Genomic DNA, 18,844 nt, shown 5'->3' with positions numbered 1-18,844 from the left:
GGTTGCCTTTCCAAGCCTTCAGATGTACGGACATGGCCAAGATATTCTGTGCAGGACTGGACGAAGTGGCACTTCACCGGTTGGCAAGTCCATGAATCTTCAGTCATTCCAGCACTTTCCTCAGATGTACAAAGTGTTCTTGAAAATTCTTGCTGTAAATTAAAATGGCAGAAATCTCCAACATATCCTTACAATACCTTATCCATCACTCATATGAAGGTGGCAAGAGCATTCTTCAATCCAAAAGGCATTACTGTAAACTGGTAAAATCCTGTGTTAAAGAGCATGTCATAATTGGCGAGAAACCGCATCAAAGCATATTCTGACCTTGAATGCATTTAATACATTTTGAAATGATGCTCCTCAATTTGAGGGAAAGCAGGAATTTGTACCCTTGATGCACGCATGCTTCCTCCAGCAAAGGAGTTCTGTACTTTGATGAGATCAACAGTGCTAGTCTCAGGAAGCGACTACTGTACTGACCAAAGATAAAAGATGATCTGCATCAGCAATTTCAGAAGGAGTATGTAGGGCAATTTATTCGCAATTTATTGTATGCTGGAAATTGTTCGGTATTAATAATTTGTCACTGTTCATGTATAGCTACATATATATATATATTATAAGACATGTTTTGACCCAGTTAGGCCATCTTCAGCTGAAAAATTACAATTCTTACCATTAAATATGACACGTTGAAAACACTGTAAACAGTTAAAAAATAATTAAATTAATAGTACAGTAAAATTGTGAATATTATTAAAAGTCTTCAAAATATTATCAGTTGACTAGATTTGTGGAGACAACACACACTTGTTGAACGATGTTAAGTTGAATGTCTAATTGGTGTTAGATAAAATTCATTTTGTGAATGTTCATTGCTATTAATTTAATTATTTTTTAACAGGGACACTGGCTATCAACCAAACTATACCAGTGACTCCACCATTAACCACTACCACTCTGATGTTGAACGGGTATGTAGAGTGATATATAGATCTACCTCTTGAAAACAAAATAAAATTCGTGGATGGGAAGCCCATCAATTGAAGTGGTACCATCAGGAAGGAAGCCTTGTCTATCTAACATCTGTTCCGTGAAGAAACTATTTCCCCCATCAACCATCCACAAATTTCAAGACTGCTAAGTAGTTGTAGCCAACCACTGAATGTGGAAGAATGTAATGTAAATTTTCAGAATTCTTAGATGGACTCTTTAAAGAAGAAAGCATCCATACACAGCTATGTCGAGTTTCTTGTTTGAAAATGTTGTCATATGTTTACAGTGCATGTATTTGTAAAATTGTGGATTAAACAGTATTTGAAGTACTGTGTATGTTGCTTATTTAAGAGTCTTCTTGACAATGGCAGTGACACACACTTCGCTGTGCAGTCCAGACTTTTGGTGTGCCCAAGGTGTTCGGTGCTGGTTGATTGCCTTTATGCAGTAGGTAAACAACTGATAGGGAATCTATCACCTGGGAATATCTCTAAATATAGAACATTGATTGATTGATTCATTCATTCATTCATTCATTCATGGATTTTGTCCTTATGCTTTGAACACTGTTTGGAAATTTGTCACTCAATGCATCTTCGTGGTCACTTTACATCAGGCAGGTCCGTCAACAAGGAAGGTTGTCAGTCTTGTAAAACATATAAACCATAGTGATATAGTTTAATAATGGAATTATTCTACAAATACAGGTGGTGTTGAGGACTTGCCTGATGTGGGGTTGTCCACAAGTTTCAATTGCAGCTGGTAACTGATATTTACAACATTTGAGGTCATTGCTACCATGCAGGAAAACAAACAGCACTGAAATTACAAACATGCTCTGATTATTAAAATGCAACATTATAACATACAACGTGACAACGGCAACTCATATCTGTGTTGCTGCAGCATTTTTTCAAAATGTGTGCACCCTCACGTTTTATCCGTGTTTTTAAGGGTCCTGCAGATTATCAGACATGTTAATGAACAAAGGTTGCCACAGGGACACAGAAAATGACTTGATCTGCTCTCGTAATTCAGAGTATGCTGATGGAACCCATTTTCTGGTTGGATGACCCTCCTAGGAATGTTCCCAAATTTCGAGAGAAGATACAGTAATTTTTTGTGCTTTTGTTCACCAGCATGTTCAACAATCTACAGGACCATTATTAACAATGTGCAAGGCATAAGGGTGCACATTTTGAACAAATTCTGTACCGACACAGATATGTGTTGCTGTTGTCGCCTTGTATGTTATATTGATGTGTCTTGATGTTCAGAGCATGTTTTTAATTTCAGTACTGTATTACTTTGCTGGTACAAGATGATGTATGTAACCAAACTGTAAAAATCAGGTTGTGTGATGCCTTTCTTCCCTCTCGTTGGCCATAGCAAGGCCATACGGTTACATCTCAACATAATGATATCAATATCATACGGATGAAAAGTTCAGCATTCGCACAAGCTATTAATTAAGGTTCAGATTGAAAGTGATAGGAATATGAAACTCATATCTTGATCCATTCTTGAGAAAAGTGTACCTGAAAAGTAGAAAATTAGCTTGGAGTGGATAGGGCAGGCTTTCTCCCCTTAAACCTTAAGTTTACCGGGCAAGTTGGTCATGCGGTTAGAGGCACGCAGCTATGAGCTTGCTTCCGGGAGTGGTGGGTTCGAACCCCTCTGTCGGCAGCCCTGAAGATGGTTTTCCGTGGTTTCCCCATTTTTACACTAAACAAATGCTGGGGCTGTGCCTTAAAGAAAAAAAGCTTTGTTTAGTTTCAGAAGGTGATAATCAATTGTAAACAGAATATTCTGGTGTTATGGGATTTTACTCTGAGTTGTTCAATGTTTAACAGAGTTGCTTCTCATTCGTCTGTTTGTATTTACCTGTTACTGATCCCCGTGAGTTTTATATTATTTATTTTGATATTGCATACATGGCTATCATATCTGTATCATATCTATATTTTTTTATCATAGCTTACTGATAATATGTTGTGCTTATCTAGCTCCAAGTTCTACCCAAGTGTCAGTTGAGAGAGCCAGCTCCATGCTGTCAACATACAGTCTACCCACCTTTTACTATGAGCAGCCCAGTCCCAGTTATCAGGTTGCGAGTATGGTAACTCGTCCCTTCACGCCAAGCAGTCCATATGCTGTGCAAACTACCACTACAACAGCTGCACCCACAATACGCACCAGTGTTGCAGCTCATCAAGTCCATGGTAAGCCTTGTGGTTAGTATGCGACCACCCTTATCACCCCTCTTCCTTTCCCCCTCTTACGGGTGTTTGGTGTGTCCAGGCATTGTTACCAGTGGGCAGCCTGTCCAATTCAATCCTGTGGTGGTGGTCGACCCATCCAGGTCGACAATGCCTGTACATTCCTCATTCATGACTGAAGGTAGTGGTATTTTTATCTAGTGCTGCTGACTTAAAGTAAGTAGTGAATTGGATCAAAATTTGTGATGGAATGACTTGGTGCTCTCTCTTGTAGAACTTGAGTAAACATACTTGTATTGCTTGTAATTACAGTAAATCTCTAGATCTGGCAACACTGATATTAATTTTTGGTAACTTTTTTTTTTCTCCGCATGGTTTAGAAAGTAGAGTTCTTTGCGTGGACTAACAATTTTTAACTTTATAACTAGAAATTTTGACCATGCATGCTTTATTTTATTTATATTATGTATCAGTATAACTAGAAGATGGTTCTGCCCATAGACAAGATTTATTTATTTACACATTTTATGCCCACATTGGAGCACTTAAACCGTATACATCTACGTCTTCAAAGAATTAACTTGGAATTTATCTTTCATCATCTTCCTCCTCTCCCAAAACCTCTTCATTCTTTCCAACCTGGCTGCCCTTTCTTAATCAGACATGACTTATTCTTTTGTTGCAAAGTTTTTAGTTTAAGTCTTATATGTTTGTTCTTCAGAATCGTGTTTTCTCCCTTTGCAGTTTGTTGCATTTTAATATTCAACTCTTCTAAATCATCTTGGACTTCCTTGAAACAGTTATTTTTTTGTTTTATCTTTCAAAAAGTAGGTAGTTAAATATTTGTTTCATTAGCCTGGTTTCATCTAATCTTGATATATGACAGGAAAAGGCAATTCTCTTTTATCTCATTGCGTCTATCGTATTATTGACTCATTTTCCCGGTATACCACTGCATTAGACAACAATCTCCATTGTCCCATCAACCTGGCGCTTTTTATTAATAATTGTTCTGATAACCCTTCTGTCAACCTTCTACAGTCTATCCGTTGTTGATTTGCTGTTCAATTTAAGTAGTGTTTCACTCGTGTAAGTCGCTTCAGGCTTAATGACAGAATAGTAATGTCAAAATTTGGCATTCATTGAAAAATTTCTTCTTGTATGTTGGCCAGGTAATTTGTTATGCTTATTTTAATTTAAATGTTCTGCCTTCTATTGATGCTCTCTCATTGGAGTTTCAGGTTATAATTTCATCAAGATATTTAAACTTATTTACAATCTTAATTTGTTTGGTATTGTTTAGTAGAATAGCTAGTGCTTCAACTTTAAAGTTTGGCATTATTGTTGTTTATTCAAGTAAAATTTGTAATCCAACTTTTGTTGCTATTTTTTTTAAGTTCTTCTTATTTATTTATTTATTTATTTATTTATTTATTTATTTATTTATTTATTTATTTATTTATTTATTTATTTATTTGTTTGTTTGTTTGTTTGTTTGTTTGTTTGTTTGTTTGTTTGTTTGTTTGTTTGTTTGTTTAAGTACTTGACTCAGTGAAAGTCTATTATATCATGAACATTAATGCAGTAAAATTTTCTTTGCCTAGTTGTCATATAGCTTGTATAAATCATCATCGTCGTCACCAAGTGGTTTCTTTAAGTCCTGAACTCAGGTAAGTCTTGAGCAGAACTCTCCAGGTGGAACGGTCTTGAGCAGTTCTCTGCCAGGTAGCACCAGCTATTCTCTTGATGTCTTTGTCCCATCTGTCTGGCAGTCTTCCTCTAGGCCTCTGATGATCTCTTGGACTCCATTCTAACACTAGCGTTCTCGAGAATGTCATTAACTTTAGTGACTGATCTGGTTTCATATGCTCTCTTCTTATCTGTCCTTGTAAAAGCCAGCATTGACCTTTCCATGCCTCTCTGCACTGTCCTAAGTTCAGTGTCCAGGTCCCACAGCCATAAGTCAGCACAGGTAGAATGCACTGATCGTGAACTATTTTCTTTAGATTTACTGGCATATTTGATCTGAAGACAGTTGAGTTTCTTCCATATGCCTGCCATCCTAGCTTAATGCGTTGAAAAATTTCTGGTCTTATATCACCTTTCATATCCATCAAACTGGCCCAGATAGATATATTCATTGACCTCTAACAGCATGTTGTTGATGCTCACATTTCCTGCTGTGACTCACTTGTTGAACGTGACTTTTGTTTTGGAAAGGTTCACCTTCAAGCCGACTGACTCACATTCTGTGGCAAGATCTCAGTGACTAATGTCTGGAGTTAGTCATTTTTGTTTGTCAGTAATGCAATGTCATCAGCAAATCTCAAGTTGTTGAGCCTTCTGCCATTGATCCGTATACTCTTTCCTTCCCAATTTAACTTCGACATTCTATCTCCTAAACAGCTGAGAACAACTTTGGAGAGATTGGATCACCTTGTTTAACACCTCTTTCGATAGGGAATTCTGAAGTTTCTTCATTGATATTAACAAAGGCTGAAGAGGTCTTGGAGATGTTATTGAGAACTCTGATATAAGCCACTTCAACATCTTGCTCATCTAAGGCTTGTAAGATAGTTGAATGGCTGGTTGAATCAAATGCCTTTTCAAAATCGACAAAGGCTATGCACAGAGGCATCTGGTATTCATTTGCTCCGCTAATCACTTCTCGCAGAGTCAGAATGTGATCCATTGTGCTAAAACTGCTGCGGAATCCTGCTTGTTCAACCGGTTGGGTTGAGTCAAGAAGAGAGCTGATTCTGTATAACAAGATCTTCATAAAAAGTTTGTACAAAACAGAGAGCAAGCCTATAGGTTGATAGTTTTGGATATTGTGAAGATTTTAGCCAAGTGGTTTACTGTTTCTTCAGCTGTACTGTTAAGCAGCCCAGCCGGTTGAACAAGCAGGATTCCGCAGCAGCTTTAGCGCAATAGACCACATTCTGGCTCTGCGAAAATTATCAACAGAGAGATCATCTTTACCGGCAACAGTTCCTTTCTTCATGTTGTTTATAGCACATCTGACTTCCAAAGGAAGTACAATAAAACCTCATTAAGACGTTTCTGCAGGGGACAACAAAAATGAACGTGTTAAGCAAGAAAACATGCTACTGAATATATGAATAAAAACTATTCAACAGGGGTATGGGACACTAGATATGATTTTTTTCCGACATGACATTTTAAGTTGTGTATCCACGGGTAAAGTGAAAACTATATCTACCATTTCTAAAGATAAGAGGAAAGTATGAAATGGTGTGGAAAACACGAGAGAACAAATATGAAAACTTTTCTGCTGGGGCTTATAAAATAACAAGTGCAATGAAAGGTGTGAAAATCACCAAATAATAAATATGAAAACATATGCATGGAGGCCAATAAAAATTCACACTATTATTCCAGATTAAATTCTTTTTTAAACAAATGTTAATAGAAGCCTTTTATTTTTGGAGCAGTGGGTTATTAAACATTATTATCTGGTCACACTCTTTGACAGTGAATTGGAGTTTACCCTCGGCCATGTGCGACTGGTAGGAATGACATCGGCCGCCATTTTGAATCAAACAAAATATCGACCAATTTGGGGATCGAGTCGAAACTCGAAGGTGCGAGTTCAACATTTGCGACCTATGCATGCTTAAAGATGCGGGTGCCAGTTCACTTTCTGAAAGATTTTAATTTTGGCTTCATTAGTAAGAAAATTCACAACTTTTTCCATATCCATAACTAGGCTATCACAAGACAAATATGCACCATGCATACATACATACATACATACATTATAGACTGTTATGCCTTTCAGCATTCAGTCTGCAAGCCTCTGTGAATTTACTAAAGGTCGCCACAATCCTCTATTTGCAACTAGTGCTGTGGCCTCATTTAATTCTATATCTCTATCTTTAAAGCATTAGAAACTGAGTCTAACCATCATCGTCTTGGTCTCCCTCAACTTCTCGTACCCTCCATAACAGAGTCCATTATTCTCCTAGGTAACCTATCCTCTTCGATTCGCCTCACATGACCCCACCATCATCATCATCATCATCAGTGTTCTGCCATACGGCAGGTCTTCACATGGCAGCCCTCCACGCAATCCTATCTCTTGCCACCCTCTTTTTATTTCCTCATACTTGTATTCTATCCTGATACTGTCCAGCATCTGATATCTTCTCCGTCCTCTTTGTCTTTTTCCATCTATAAGCAAGCAATCTCTCCTCATCCAATGACCAATCCAATTGTGCTTTCTCTTCTTGATTACTTTTAATATATTTCTCTCTTCCCCAACTCTTCTCAAGACTTCTTCATTCTTTACCTTTTCTATCCATTGTATACTTTCCATTCTCCTCCAAATCCACATCTCAAATGCTTCCAGTCTTCTTTCGTCTTCTTTTCTCAATGTCCAAGTCTCAGCTCCATACAGTGCCACGCTCCATACAAAGCACTTCACGAATCGCTTCCTCAAGTCCCTATCAATGCTCCCACAAAAAAGTCTGCTCTTCTTATTAAATGCTTCCTTTGCAATCGTAATACGAGTTTTCACCTCTCGACTGCACCTCATGTCCTCTGTTATTACACTTCCCAAGTATTTGAAAGCATCCACCTGTTCTATTATTTCCTGCCCTAACTTTATAGTTGTCTTCACTTTTCTTGTGCTTATCACCATACATTTTGTCCTTTTCTCATTAATTCTCATTCCAAATTCTTCACAGACAGCATTTAGATCTGTTAGCATCGCCATCATAGTTCATTCACTCTCTGCCATTATGACCATGTCATCAGCAAATCTAATACATTCTATTCTCCTACCACCAACTTTCACTCCTCTTTTTCCATTCAAGCATTTCTGGGTGATCTCTTCCAAATACATGTTAAAAAGTATGGGGGAGAGACACCAGCCTTGTCTTACTCCCCTTCTAATTGTAGTTTCCTCTGTCATCTCATTCCCTATCTGCACTCTTATCTTCTGCTGTAGATATCAGATTCTTGATCAGCCCTCTGTCCTTCCAGTCGACTCCGTTCTTGCTTAGAATGTCCATTAACTTTTTCCACTGTACTCTGTCAAAAAGCTTTTCCCAGGTCAAACCCCACCATCAAAGCCAGTTTATGTGTACAGCTTTATCTTCTCATTCCGAGTACCCTCCTGCCATCGTTCTCATCTGTTTTTACCAGCAGTCATTCTCACTACTTTCATGTCTGTTACTTCTAACTTATGAATAAGATATCCTGAGTCCAACTAACTTTCGCTCCCGTAAAGCAAAGTTGGTCTGAAAACAGACCGATGTAAAGATAGTTTTGTCTGGGAGCTGACTTTCTTCTTACAGAACACTGTTGATCGCAACTGCAAGCTCACTACATTAGCTTTACTACACCTTGATTCAACTTACTTACTCTATCACCATCCTGGGAGAACACACAACCTAAATGCTTGAAATTATCTACCTGTTCCAGTTTTGAATCACCAATCTGACATTCAGTTCTGTTGAATTTCTTACCTACTGACATCAATTTAGTCTTCGAAAGGCTAATTTTCGTATCATACTCATTGCACCTATTTTCAAATTCCAAGATATTAGACTGCAGGCTTTCGGCACATTTTGCCATTAGGACCAAGTCGTCAGCATAGGCCAGATTGCTTACTACATTTCCACCTAACTGAATCCCTCCCTGCCATTTTATACCTTTCAGCAGATGATCCATGAAAACTACGAACAGCAAAGGTGAAAGATTACAGCCTTGTCTAACCCCTGTAATTACCCTGAACCAAGAACTCATTCTACCATCAATTCTCACTGAAGCCCAATTGTCACCATAAATGCCTTTGATTGATTTTAATAATCTACCTTTAATTCCATAGTCCCCCAGTATAGCGAACATCTTTTCCCTCGGTACCCTGTCATATGCTTTCTCTAGTTCTACGAAACATAAACACAACTGCCTATTCCTCTCGTAGCATTTTTCAATTACCTGGCGCATACTGAAAATCTGATCCTGATAGCCTCTCTGTGGTCTACAACCACACTGGTTTTCATCCAACTTCCTCTCAACAACTGATCGCGCCCTCCCTTCCAAGATGCCAGTGAATACTTTGCCTGGTATACTAATCAATGAGCGTAATTTCACCAACATCATTTTCCTCCTCCCCATGAGCTTCGCTGTTCGCAACACCACCAAGATGATTTCCTTTTACATTGAGAAGATGTTCAAAATATTCCCTCCACCTGTCCAGTGATTCCCTGGGATCTATTACGAGTTCACCTGAATTACTCAAAACACTGTTCATTTCCTTTTTCCCTCCCTTCCTAAGATTCTTTACTGTCCAGAAAGGTTTACCTGCTGCTTCACCTAGCCTTTCCACATTATTACCAAAATCTTCCCACGACTTCTTTTTGGATTCAACAACTATTTGTTTTGCTCTGTTTCTTTCTTCTACGTACAAAGCCCTGTCTGCCTCGGCCCTTGTTTGGAGCCTTTCTGATAAGCCTTGTTTTTACATTTACAGGCTGCCCGCACCTCATCATTCCACCAAGATGTTCGCCTTTTCCCATCTTTACACATAGTTGTTCTTAGGCATTCCCTTGCTGTTTCTGCTACAGCATCCCTGTATGCCACCCATTCACTTTCTATATCCTGAACCTGCTTACTGTCTACTGTTTGAAACTTCTCACTAATCATATCCATGTATTCCTGTCTAATTTCCTCGTCCTGGAAATTTTCTACCCTTATTCGTTTGCAGACAGATTTCACTTTCTCTACCCTAGGCGTAGAGATACTTACAAGGGAGCATTCCCTACTCGTCACCACCGATTTCGATCAAATTTATAGAACATGCAGGGCTTGGCTAGAAATGAAAGTACCCGAAGTGGGAACTCCAGATGGCCAAGCGTATAGAAAATTAAAATGTTGACGCGGCTCTCGCACCGTATAAGCCACTTACGTTAGCACGCACGCCGAGCAGTTGTTGTCGTAGCGGTATGAGCTCGGACTGGTAAGTCAATGGTCGTGGGTTCGACCCGGTGGTGACGAGTAGGGAATGTCCCCTTGTTAGTTCACTACAGATCAGATAGTGGTCTGTATCATCGAAAAATCCCCAGAAAACTTGTATATTCCTAACAGATTTCCTGAATTCAAAGTCTGTTAAGATATAGTCTATTATGGATCTGGTACCCCTAGCCTCCCATGTGTAGCGGTGAATAGCCACCCCTTTAGTGGATTTTCCAAAAACAAAAGAATACATGTTACTTTATTTTTAAAGGAGTTTCCAAATTCCAGTTTTTACGTCTGTAATCTTTCAAGGTTTTGAGATATAGATATACTCATTTAAAGAATTCATCCCCTTAGCGGCGGAATATCCAAAAATCCTCCTTTAGTGTGTACCTACACTAATATAAATGTATTCCCAAAATTTCATTTCTTTATGTCCAGTAGTTTTTGCTCGGTGTTGAATCAGTTAGTCAGTCAGGACATGTTATTTTATATATATAGGTAAATAAATATGATAGTATTCAAGTAAATTATGTCAACATTCAAATTATCTTTATCATTTAGTTATTCCAAGCACTTGACCTACCAGATTAGCCCATATCAGTGCAAACTTCTTTTTATGTGCATGTTTGCATGATCAAAATTAGTTTCATAGTTAGATTGTAGTTAACATGTATCATTAATATAGCATAAGATGTTGAGAAGTTGCATCTTCAGTTTCAAAAGGCATGTCTCCACGAGAAACAGAAAGTTATTTTATTTTTGTACAAACTTTTATCTTCTGTAATTGATAATTTATGCTTGCTTTCTTTTTTAATACAACATATTTCTACAAATTTTGTTTACTTTTTCAAAGTATATATTTAACTTAAATATATTCCATTATATATTACTGCTACTCATTCAGTAAATATCCGCTAGCCCACCTGATGGCTGTGATCGTTAAATTGTCAAGTCTGTATGGTCTGACACTGTGGTGAGCCGTTTTGAGTCCTTTTGGTCAAAAAAAGTTTCCCCATCAGAATGTTGGCCAGCAGGGTAGGAGAGGTGGTGGTATACAATTTATAATCACTAGATTGCATGTGAAAAGCCTGGATTCAATTCCAAACCTCTCCGCAGATAATTAGTCTGTCGAATGGAGACCCCTTGGTCCTATTTGACATTAGTAGGCTATGTGCTGGCACCATGTTTCACCCTCTCCCTGCCTATTATCATATATCTCGCCATTCATTTCATCTCATTAACTCCTGTGGTGAGGTTGACATCAGGAAGGGCACCCTGTCGTAAAACCTCATTATCAAGATTTGTCTCCCTTAATACCTGACCCCATAGAGCAACAGGACAAGGACTGGTCATACATTCGATAAATACCTCCTCATTCATGGGATCTCCACTTCAATTAGCTGTATATGTAAGACATTTGTTCATATTCTGTTTTTTCAGTATTTTGATTGTGTTCAGAGACAGAATCCATATGATGGAAAAATCGTAAGATGAATGGCCATGAGGTTATTTAAGACAGTAGTGAAAAGTACAAGGAACATACTGTAGAAAGAAAGGTTGTTAATGACTTCAGGGAAAGTAGGAAAAATTGTTTGGACTGCTGTCAAGAGAATTCAAAGGAATTAACTCTAGAAATAGGAAATCATGCCATAGAAAGTGAAAATTACAAGACAAACCATATTACGCATCATTGACCCTCCGTCAGTCGCGCCGTATCCAGAAGGCGCCAGCGCTAGTTTTTTGCGCCCTACTTCACAGCGCATACGTCTGGTGAACCTACACTCACGGTATCTTCATTGCTGCCCGTGTCTTACAATACAGTTAAGAAATTGTTATTGTTGATAACATCAGTGTTGGGATACTGAACGTTGGCGCCTACCGGATGCCATGCGGCCTAAACCTTCCGTGTTTTTAGTATGGCCGGTAACCATTAGTTCTTCAGTGTAAACAATCCTAGTGATTTGAAATTAATGCACAATTTACTTACTGATGATAATTTTGATGAAGAGCAACAAAATGAAGAGGACCGTGATACTGACGCTGAAGATATTCCGGCTGAGAGCAGAGAAGACGACTCTGATATTGTGGAAAGTGGAACGGAAGATGAATCTCTTATCGGGGACATCCTGTTTTATGCAGGAAAGGATGGAAACACAAAATGGGGTAAGCACCTTGACTCAAATTGTAGGAAGAAAACATCCCCACATAATTTGCTCAACAAATTGCATGTCACGTAAAAGATTGTAAGTGCAGAAATTGTTTATAACTGACAAAATGTTACGTAATGTCGTTCGATATACAAATCAATATATAGAACACGTAAAAGGACATTTTCAAAGGGGAAGAGATGTGAAAGTGACTGATACTGAAATAAAGGCATTCTTAGGACTTCTATATTTGGCTGGAACTTTACACGCCAACAAAATAATGCTGGAGGACATCAGGAACACGGACGGCAATGGAGTGGAAAAATTCTGTCTTGTTATGAATTTGAGCGAGTAAAATTTGTGCCTCGTTGCTTTTGTTTTGACAACTGGGTTACAAGGGAGAAGCGTAAGAATTTGGACAACTTGGCAGCTATCCGGGAAGTATTTCAATCATTTGTTGACAACTGTAAAGAACTATTCCCTCTGGGGCGTTCGTAACAATAGATGAAAAGCTTGAAGCCTTTCGTGGATGATGCCGGTTTAAGCAGTATATTGCATCAAAACCAGCCAAATACGGGATAAAAATATATGCCCTAGTGGATACAAAACCTTTCTATTGTCATAATTTGGAAATTTACCTAGGTAAACAGCCAAAGGGGCCCGTTTCATTTCAATAATAAACCATGGCGCCTCCTAGATGCCGCGCAACTTATCGTGTCGAAATTAGAGCGTGACCGACATAGGGTTAAAGAGGCCCTGAGGTTTGGGGACAATTTGAAAAAGCACCGAACAGCAAATAATGCCAGCTTTATGGCTCATAAGAGCCCAGAGAGCAAAGGTATTGCTCGTGGAGCTTGCAAATGGCAGTCATTGGCAAATTCTCTTCACAGACAAGATGATTTTCAGGGTAGAAGAAAAATTAAACCACCAAAATGACAGAGTACGTCACAGCTTTTCATTTTTATGAACAGGGAGTGAAAGCAAATGCCCACAATACCAAATCAGCATTCTGGAGTAGGTAGTGAAGCCCTTAAATACCACCTTGTTTGCAGATAAACATTGCTATATTCCAGCAGGATTCAACTCTCTCCCATAAAGTAGGTTCATGGAATGCTATGTCATCTCTGCTTTAGATTGGCTCTCCATAAGTTCTTACCTGAATCCCCTGGACTTCCACTTTGAGGAACAGGTTTTATCCTCCCCTTCCTACTATCATATAACACACCATAATTTCATGTCATTAACTCCTCTGGTAAGGTTGACATCAGGAAGGGCATCTGGTCGTAAAAACTCACTGTGAAGGTCGAAACCCCATTGAAGTGCTGAATCCCTTAAAACTTCTTTAGTGAAAGTAGCAGCCTCAGTTATGCTAGGGGTAGATTGTTCCATAAGAGATCAGTAGCCATCCAATTTGAAGAAGTGTGTCCAGGAAAAAGGTGGAAATTTTTTGTAGAGCCTGTATCATATAGACAGTAAAAATGCATGACTTATATTTATTAGTTGTTGTTTCTCCATTCACTGATCACCTTGGTGTGAGGGATAGGACTTGTGACATGACTTAGGTATAAGTGGAAACTGCCTTAGATGAACTGTTTGCTGCAAGAGTTCACAGGAGAGGCCTAAACACTGATGTTGATAACAGGTGGATATTGTCATACTCACCAGTACTCAAAGGCTTTCCAAACAACTATTAATGTAGAAATACTCCTGGGTGCATATTTTTCACTAACATCATTCAGGTTTCTGGAGGAGAAAGCAGCTTAACATATTATCTGCGGACTTTTTAGCGATAGATTTACACCCTAGTGCTGAATCGGTCGACTTCGGTTATCTTCGATATTCGTATTGGCTGAAACACAAACTAAGAATCTCTTACGATTGTGTGCGACATCTGGCGTATACTTTACGTACTCGTACTGTTGTTGTTTACACAGCAAAGCCAAACTATAGAATTCATGCTAGGAACAAGTTTTGCATCGAGAAATGTTATATAGTATTATATATTGTGTGTGTGACACAGTTGTTGGTGTAAGATAATAAAGGTTTAGAAAATTCATATCGATCGATCATATTATAGATTCAATTCAGATTTCATTTCCATTCAGTTGGCAGTATTGCCGGAACTGGCAGTGCTCCCTCAACCCAGTACAAAAATCTATCACTAAAAAGTGCGCGTACAATACTTTTAATGAAAATAATCTCTTACTCAACTTCATATGCTCACCATAGTATCAGTGTGGCTCAAAATGATCATTTTAACATGATGAATGATAATGTTGGCTCTTTTGTGATTTATACGAGACTTCATATGTGAATCAGCAGTTTTAGTTAGTTGCATGAGTAGTTGGAAAACTGCTTTTTGGAGCTAGTACAGTTGTCTTTTGTTCACTTTGTGTTGGTTGGAATGTTTTGTTTTTAATTTTAGATCTTGAACTAGAATGGAGATTATGTATTTATTTATTTATTTATTTATTTATTTATTTATTTATTTATTTATTTATTTATTTATTTATTTATTTATTTATTTATTTATTTATTTTTAGGATATAACTGTATCAAAAAAGTTGTTGTTTAACTTGAAGAATATTAGACAGTTTGTAGGTTGGTTAGGCAACTTTCTTCTTTCGTTGATTGGTGTGAGTGACCTTACATTAAATATAAGTTCCTTTTGTAAGATGAGTATGAATGCTTCATTATTTATTGTGCTGTGATATTTTATGGTAGTTTTCATTCTTGCCTCACAAATATGAAATAAAAGCAAAATGGAATATAACTTCTCACACAAGATATATACAGATCTTATCTCTCTAAATCACAACTTTAATTTGTTTTAAAGTTACTTGTAGCTAGGTGTATCTCTGTTTCTAGTAAACCAAGTTTTTTGATTAATTGCCAGATCTGTATAGAGTTTGTGAAGATGGTTATTAAATGCATACCCTTGTATTTCTGAATAAGATATCAAAGTTATTCAAACCATTTATTTTCTTTTATGTTGTGTAGGCACGTTAGTACAACCTGATACATCTGTATTGGGACAAAACAATCAATTACAACCAGTTTCCAAACCTAATGCTTCACCAAGACCCAGTATTCTTCGTAAACGTGACAATGAAGGGTGAGTTTGTGGTGCACATTTATTTACAAATCAGTTTTGTCGCTATTTACAAGAACAATAATTTATAGAGTTTATGTGTTTCAGGTGGAATATTTGTATCTTTCCTAATTAGTTCCTTTTATATATTAATATAATGGTTGCCATTGTGATGTTACTGAGGTAGCCTGTCAGTGTTACTACCCAATGTGTCCACCACTGATTTATGCTGAAAGTTTTTCCGATAAATTTCTGATATTACAGCTATGTCCCACGTCTTTCTGAAATCCTTTCAAATTATATTATAATTTTGCTGTTCGATAGTTTTGCAGTTTTTCATCATTGCCTTTTTCAATTAATCAACCATTTCGGGGATTTGTGTAATGTAATAAGAAGGAAATTTTTAAAAATGAATGTGAATAACATTATGGAACCATAATTTGAAATGTGAGAAAACTGTGAGATAATGAAATTATGCTGGAACTGACTGATAATCTTCAAGGGTATGAAGGTTGGCTTGGACATGTAAAGAGGATGGAGGAGAATAGAATTCCAAGACAGATGCTGGAGGCAAAGTGCGAGGGCAAGAGAGCAAGAGGGAGACGTAGAATGGACGTGGATTGAATTGGTGAAGAGCGGCATAAAAAGACTAAATTTAGACTGGGTCAAGATCGTGGAAGAGGAATGGTGGAAGGAAAAGAGGAAGATGGAGAAGTGCCATAAATACCCCGACCTGGGAGGAGTTGGATACCACTAATACAATGATGGCAATATGTGATTACTCTTTAGGGTTGAAGAAGGAAGGAAAAATTGAAGAGTGAAATTGAAAGACGAATGACTAGAAAATGGAAAATTGGCATTCGGGAATGAAATCATAAAGATAAGACAAAACAAATTACAACTGTGAAATCACTTGATCGAGTCTTGAGATAATTGGTAATTTTAAAGGCATAATTACTGAGATGATGAAAATAGATGCCATGAGTAAAAGTATAACAATATTTGTCAAAGAAATTGGTTTGTGGATAATGCAGTACTTTCCTTTGGCTCCTACAAGATATAGGCACCAATCTTCAGTGCCTTGTGGCTTTGTTGCATTTGGTATAACATAGTAATTAAGTGCAGAAGACTCTAGACCAGCTACAGGACTTAAAAAATATTTTCTCCCTTGTATGGTGACATGGCCAGTCCACCTATAGACATGAACTGCAGAATTGTTATGCTAAATAGGCTGCTTTAATTTTTTAATTTAATTTTGTGTGACAACTTCTAGCCAAGTGCAGCCCTTGTAAGGCAGACCCTCCGATGAGGGTGGCGGCATCTGCCATGTGTAGGTAACTGCGTGTTATTGTGGTGGAGGATAGTGTTATATGTGGTGTGTAAGTTGCAAGGATGTTGGGGACAGCACAAACACCCAGCCCCCGGGCCACTGAAATTAATCAATGAAGGTTAAAATATTCGACCCGGCCAGGAATCGAACCCGGGACCCTCTGAACCGAAGGCCAGTACGCTGACCATTCGCCAGCGAGTCAGACAATAGGCTGCTCATAGCCATGATTTAAGCAGCAAATTAGACTTTCGCTGTGTTTGAAACTAAACGGATCATACAAACCTATAAACAGCAAGATCATGTTTATGACAGAGTTGCTAGAAACTAAACAATTCCAGAAAGAGATACATATGCACAGATGAGGAGAGTTCTAGTGTTAGATCTATATTTATGTTGCCTGCATGGTGAAACTGTATGGGTTGTGCAGTGGCACACTTGCATTCAAGAGATTTTGGGATCAAACCCCACCATTGGCAGACTTGAAGATGCTTTTCCATAATTCTCAATTTTCACACTAGGCAAATGTCAAAGCTGTACTTTAATTAAGACCACAGCTACCACCTTCCTACTCGTAGCACTTTCCTATACCAGCATTACTGAAAATCTGCCTGTGCAACATTAAACAGATAGCAAAAACCTGCATTAAGTGTTGTCACCTGCTCATATGATGTTAAATAGCATTATGGAAAACCATTCTACATTCCTAGCAGTGAAAAATATGCATGATAATTGTACCAAACAGGAGCCTGTTGTGACTTAAGGACTCGGTGATATCAAGCATGAAGATCGTAGGAATGTGAAAGTGCAAGTGGAGGCAATAACAGAGTTCCACTTTGGACTAGTTGCAGACGTTCAACATGAAATGATTGTTGACTTAGATTTTCTATTTAAGATAATTGTGAATATGCATTCCAACGTATTTTCTTCATTAGAATGAATATCCATACATCAAATGAAGCCGAGAGTCAAGACTGCCATTTTTACCAGAAGTGAGATTGACACTGTTACTGTAATAGTTTGTATTTTTAGTGCTGTGTTGTCGCTATAATCAACCTAGATTATTATCATTTCATAAACTAGATCCTTTTATATTCCAAGACTTGAATCCGTTAGTGGTTGTGCTGCCATACATTTTGCTAACGCATTCGGTAACTATTGTGTTTGTTGGCTGGGTATTCTTTGAAGCTGATACATCTTTGTGAAACTATGGAAGATGATGTATTATTAATACAAAAATTTGTATGTGAATAAAAGACTTCTTTTCTAGAGTTGAAGGAGTTACAGTATATCCCATTAGACAAAAAGTCATTTCAGTTATGATGGAATGTGGACCAATGACTCTAATCTAGTCAGCTTTGGTAAGGGTCCATAGGTCCATAGGTTTATTCTTTTTCAGTCTGGTTTCAGATAAAACTTGAAAAAATGTTGACAAAGAAGAATACATCCCAAAGATGGAAGATTCTCATTCATAGCTTGTGGCAGTTTTATAATTGTACCTTGTTAGCTGTGCAGTATACTTGTTCCCTTCAAGGCATAATTTGAGATGATCCCAGGGTTAAGTATCTAGAGGAATGTCATATTTATTTAATGGTATGATCATATTAGGAAGATTTTTAATAAAAACTTAACAGTTGTCTGTCATACATAATACAAGGCCTTCAAAAAAATGCAACTGCCTCTTCAGAAAAGAGATACAGTATGTACAGTCAGTCAAGATGGGACGAGAACCTTCCTAGAGAAGATGAAAAGAGAAGAAAAATAGCTTGCTCCAAAGCAAAGTTTAAAAGTTGAAGTTTTCTGTTTCTGGAAACTTTGTAAATTTGTGGATGTTGCATTTCAGCAAGCAGCCTATGCAAAATTTTACAGATGGTGTTGAGAGGTCATTTAGTTACAAGGTGCATTTAACACCAATATTGACCCATTCCTGAATTAGCTTGAAATTCAGAATTGACATGAGCAGTGAGATTTATATCAAAATAACCATTCTCTTGACAAAGTTCTATTGCAGTATAAGATTTGTGGTTATTTTCAGGAAGGAGGCGAGAACTGCTTACTGATTAACATTGCTTTACAA

The 18,844-nt window shown here is 37.8% G+C and overlaps 1 protein-coding gene across 2 annotated transcripts in view; it reads left to right on the top strand.

Moving 5' to 3' along the window:
• The window catches only part of Sap130 (Sin3A-associated protein 130), a 284,469-nt gene that overhangs the window by 159,226 nt on the left and 106,399 nt on the right, over positions 1-18,844 (top strand). Inside the window, exons 11-13 of one of the 2 annotated variants that reach the window (XM_067151302.2) lie at positions 3,006-3,221; positions 3,301-3,399; positions 15,350-15,464. In XM_067151302.2, the coding sequence (XP_067007403.2) occupies positions 3,006-3,221; positions 3,301-3,399; positions 15,350-15,464 (430 nt within the window). The remainder of the gene's footprint in view (positions 1-3,005; positions 3,222-3,300; positions 3,400-15,349; positions 15,465-18,844) is intronic. The other variant, XM_067151303.2, reaches the window with a different exon arrangement.

Source organism: Anabrus simplex, chromosome 7 (genome assembly GCF_040414725.1).
Source record: "Anabrus simplex isolate iqAnaSimp1 chromosome 7, ASM4041472v1, whole genome shotgun sequence".
NCBI lineage: Eukaryota > Metazoa > Arthropoda > Insecta > Orthoptera > Tettigoniidae > Anabrus > Anabrus simplex.
The sequence above is the reverse complement of the archived record's forward strand: the minus strand, read 5'-3'. Positions and strand labels throughout refer to the sequence as shown.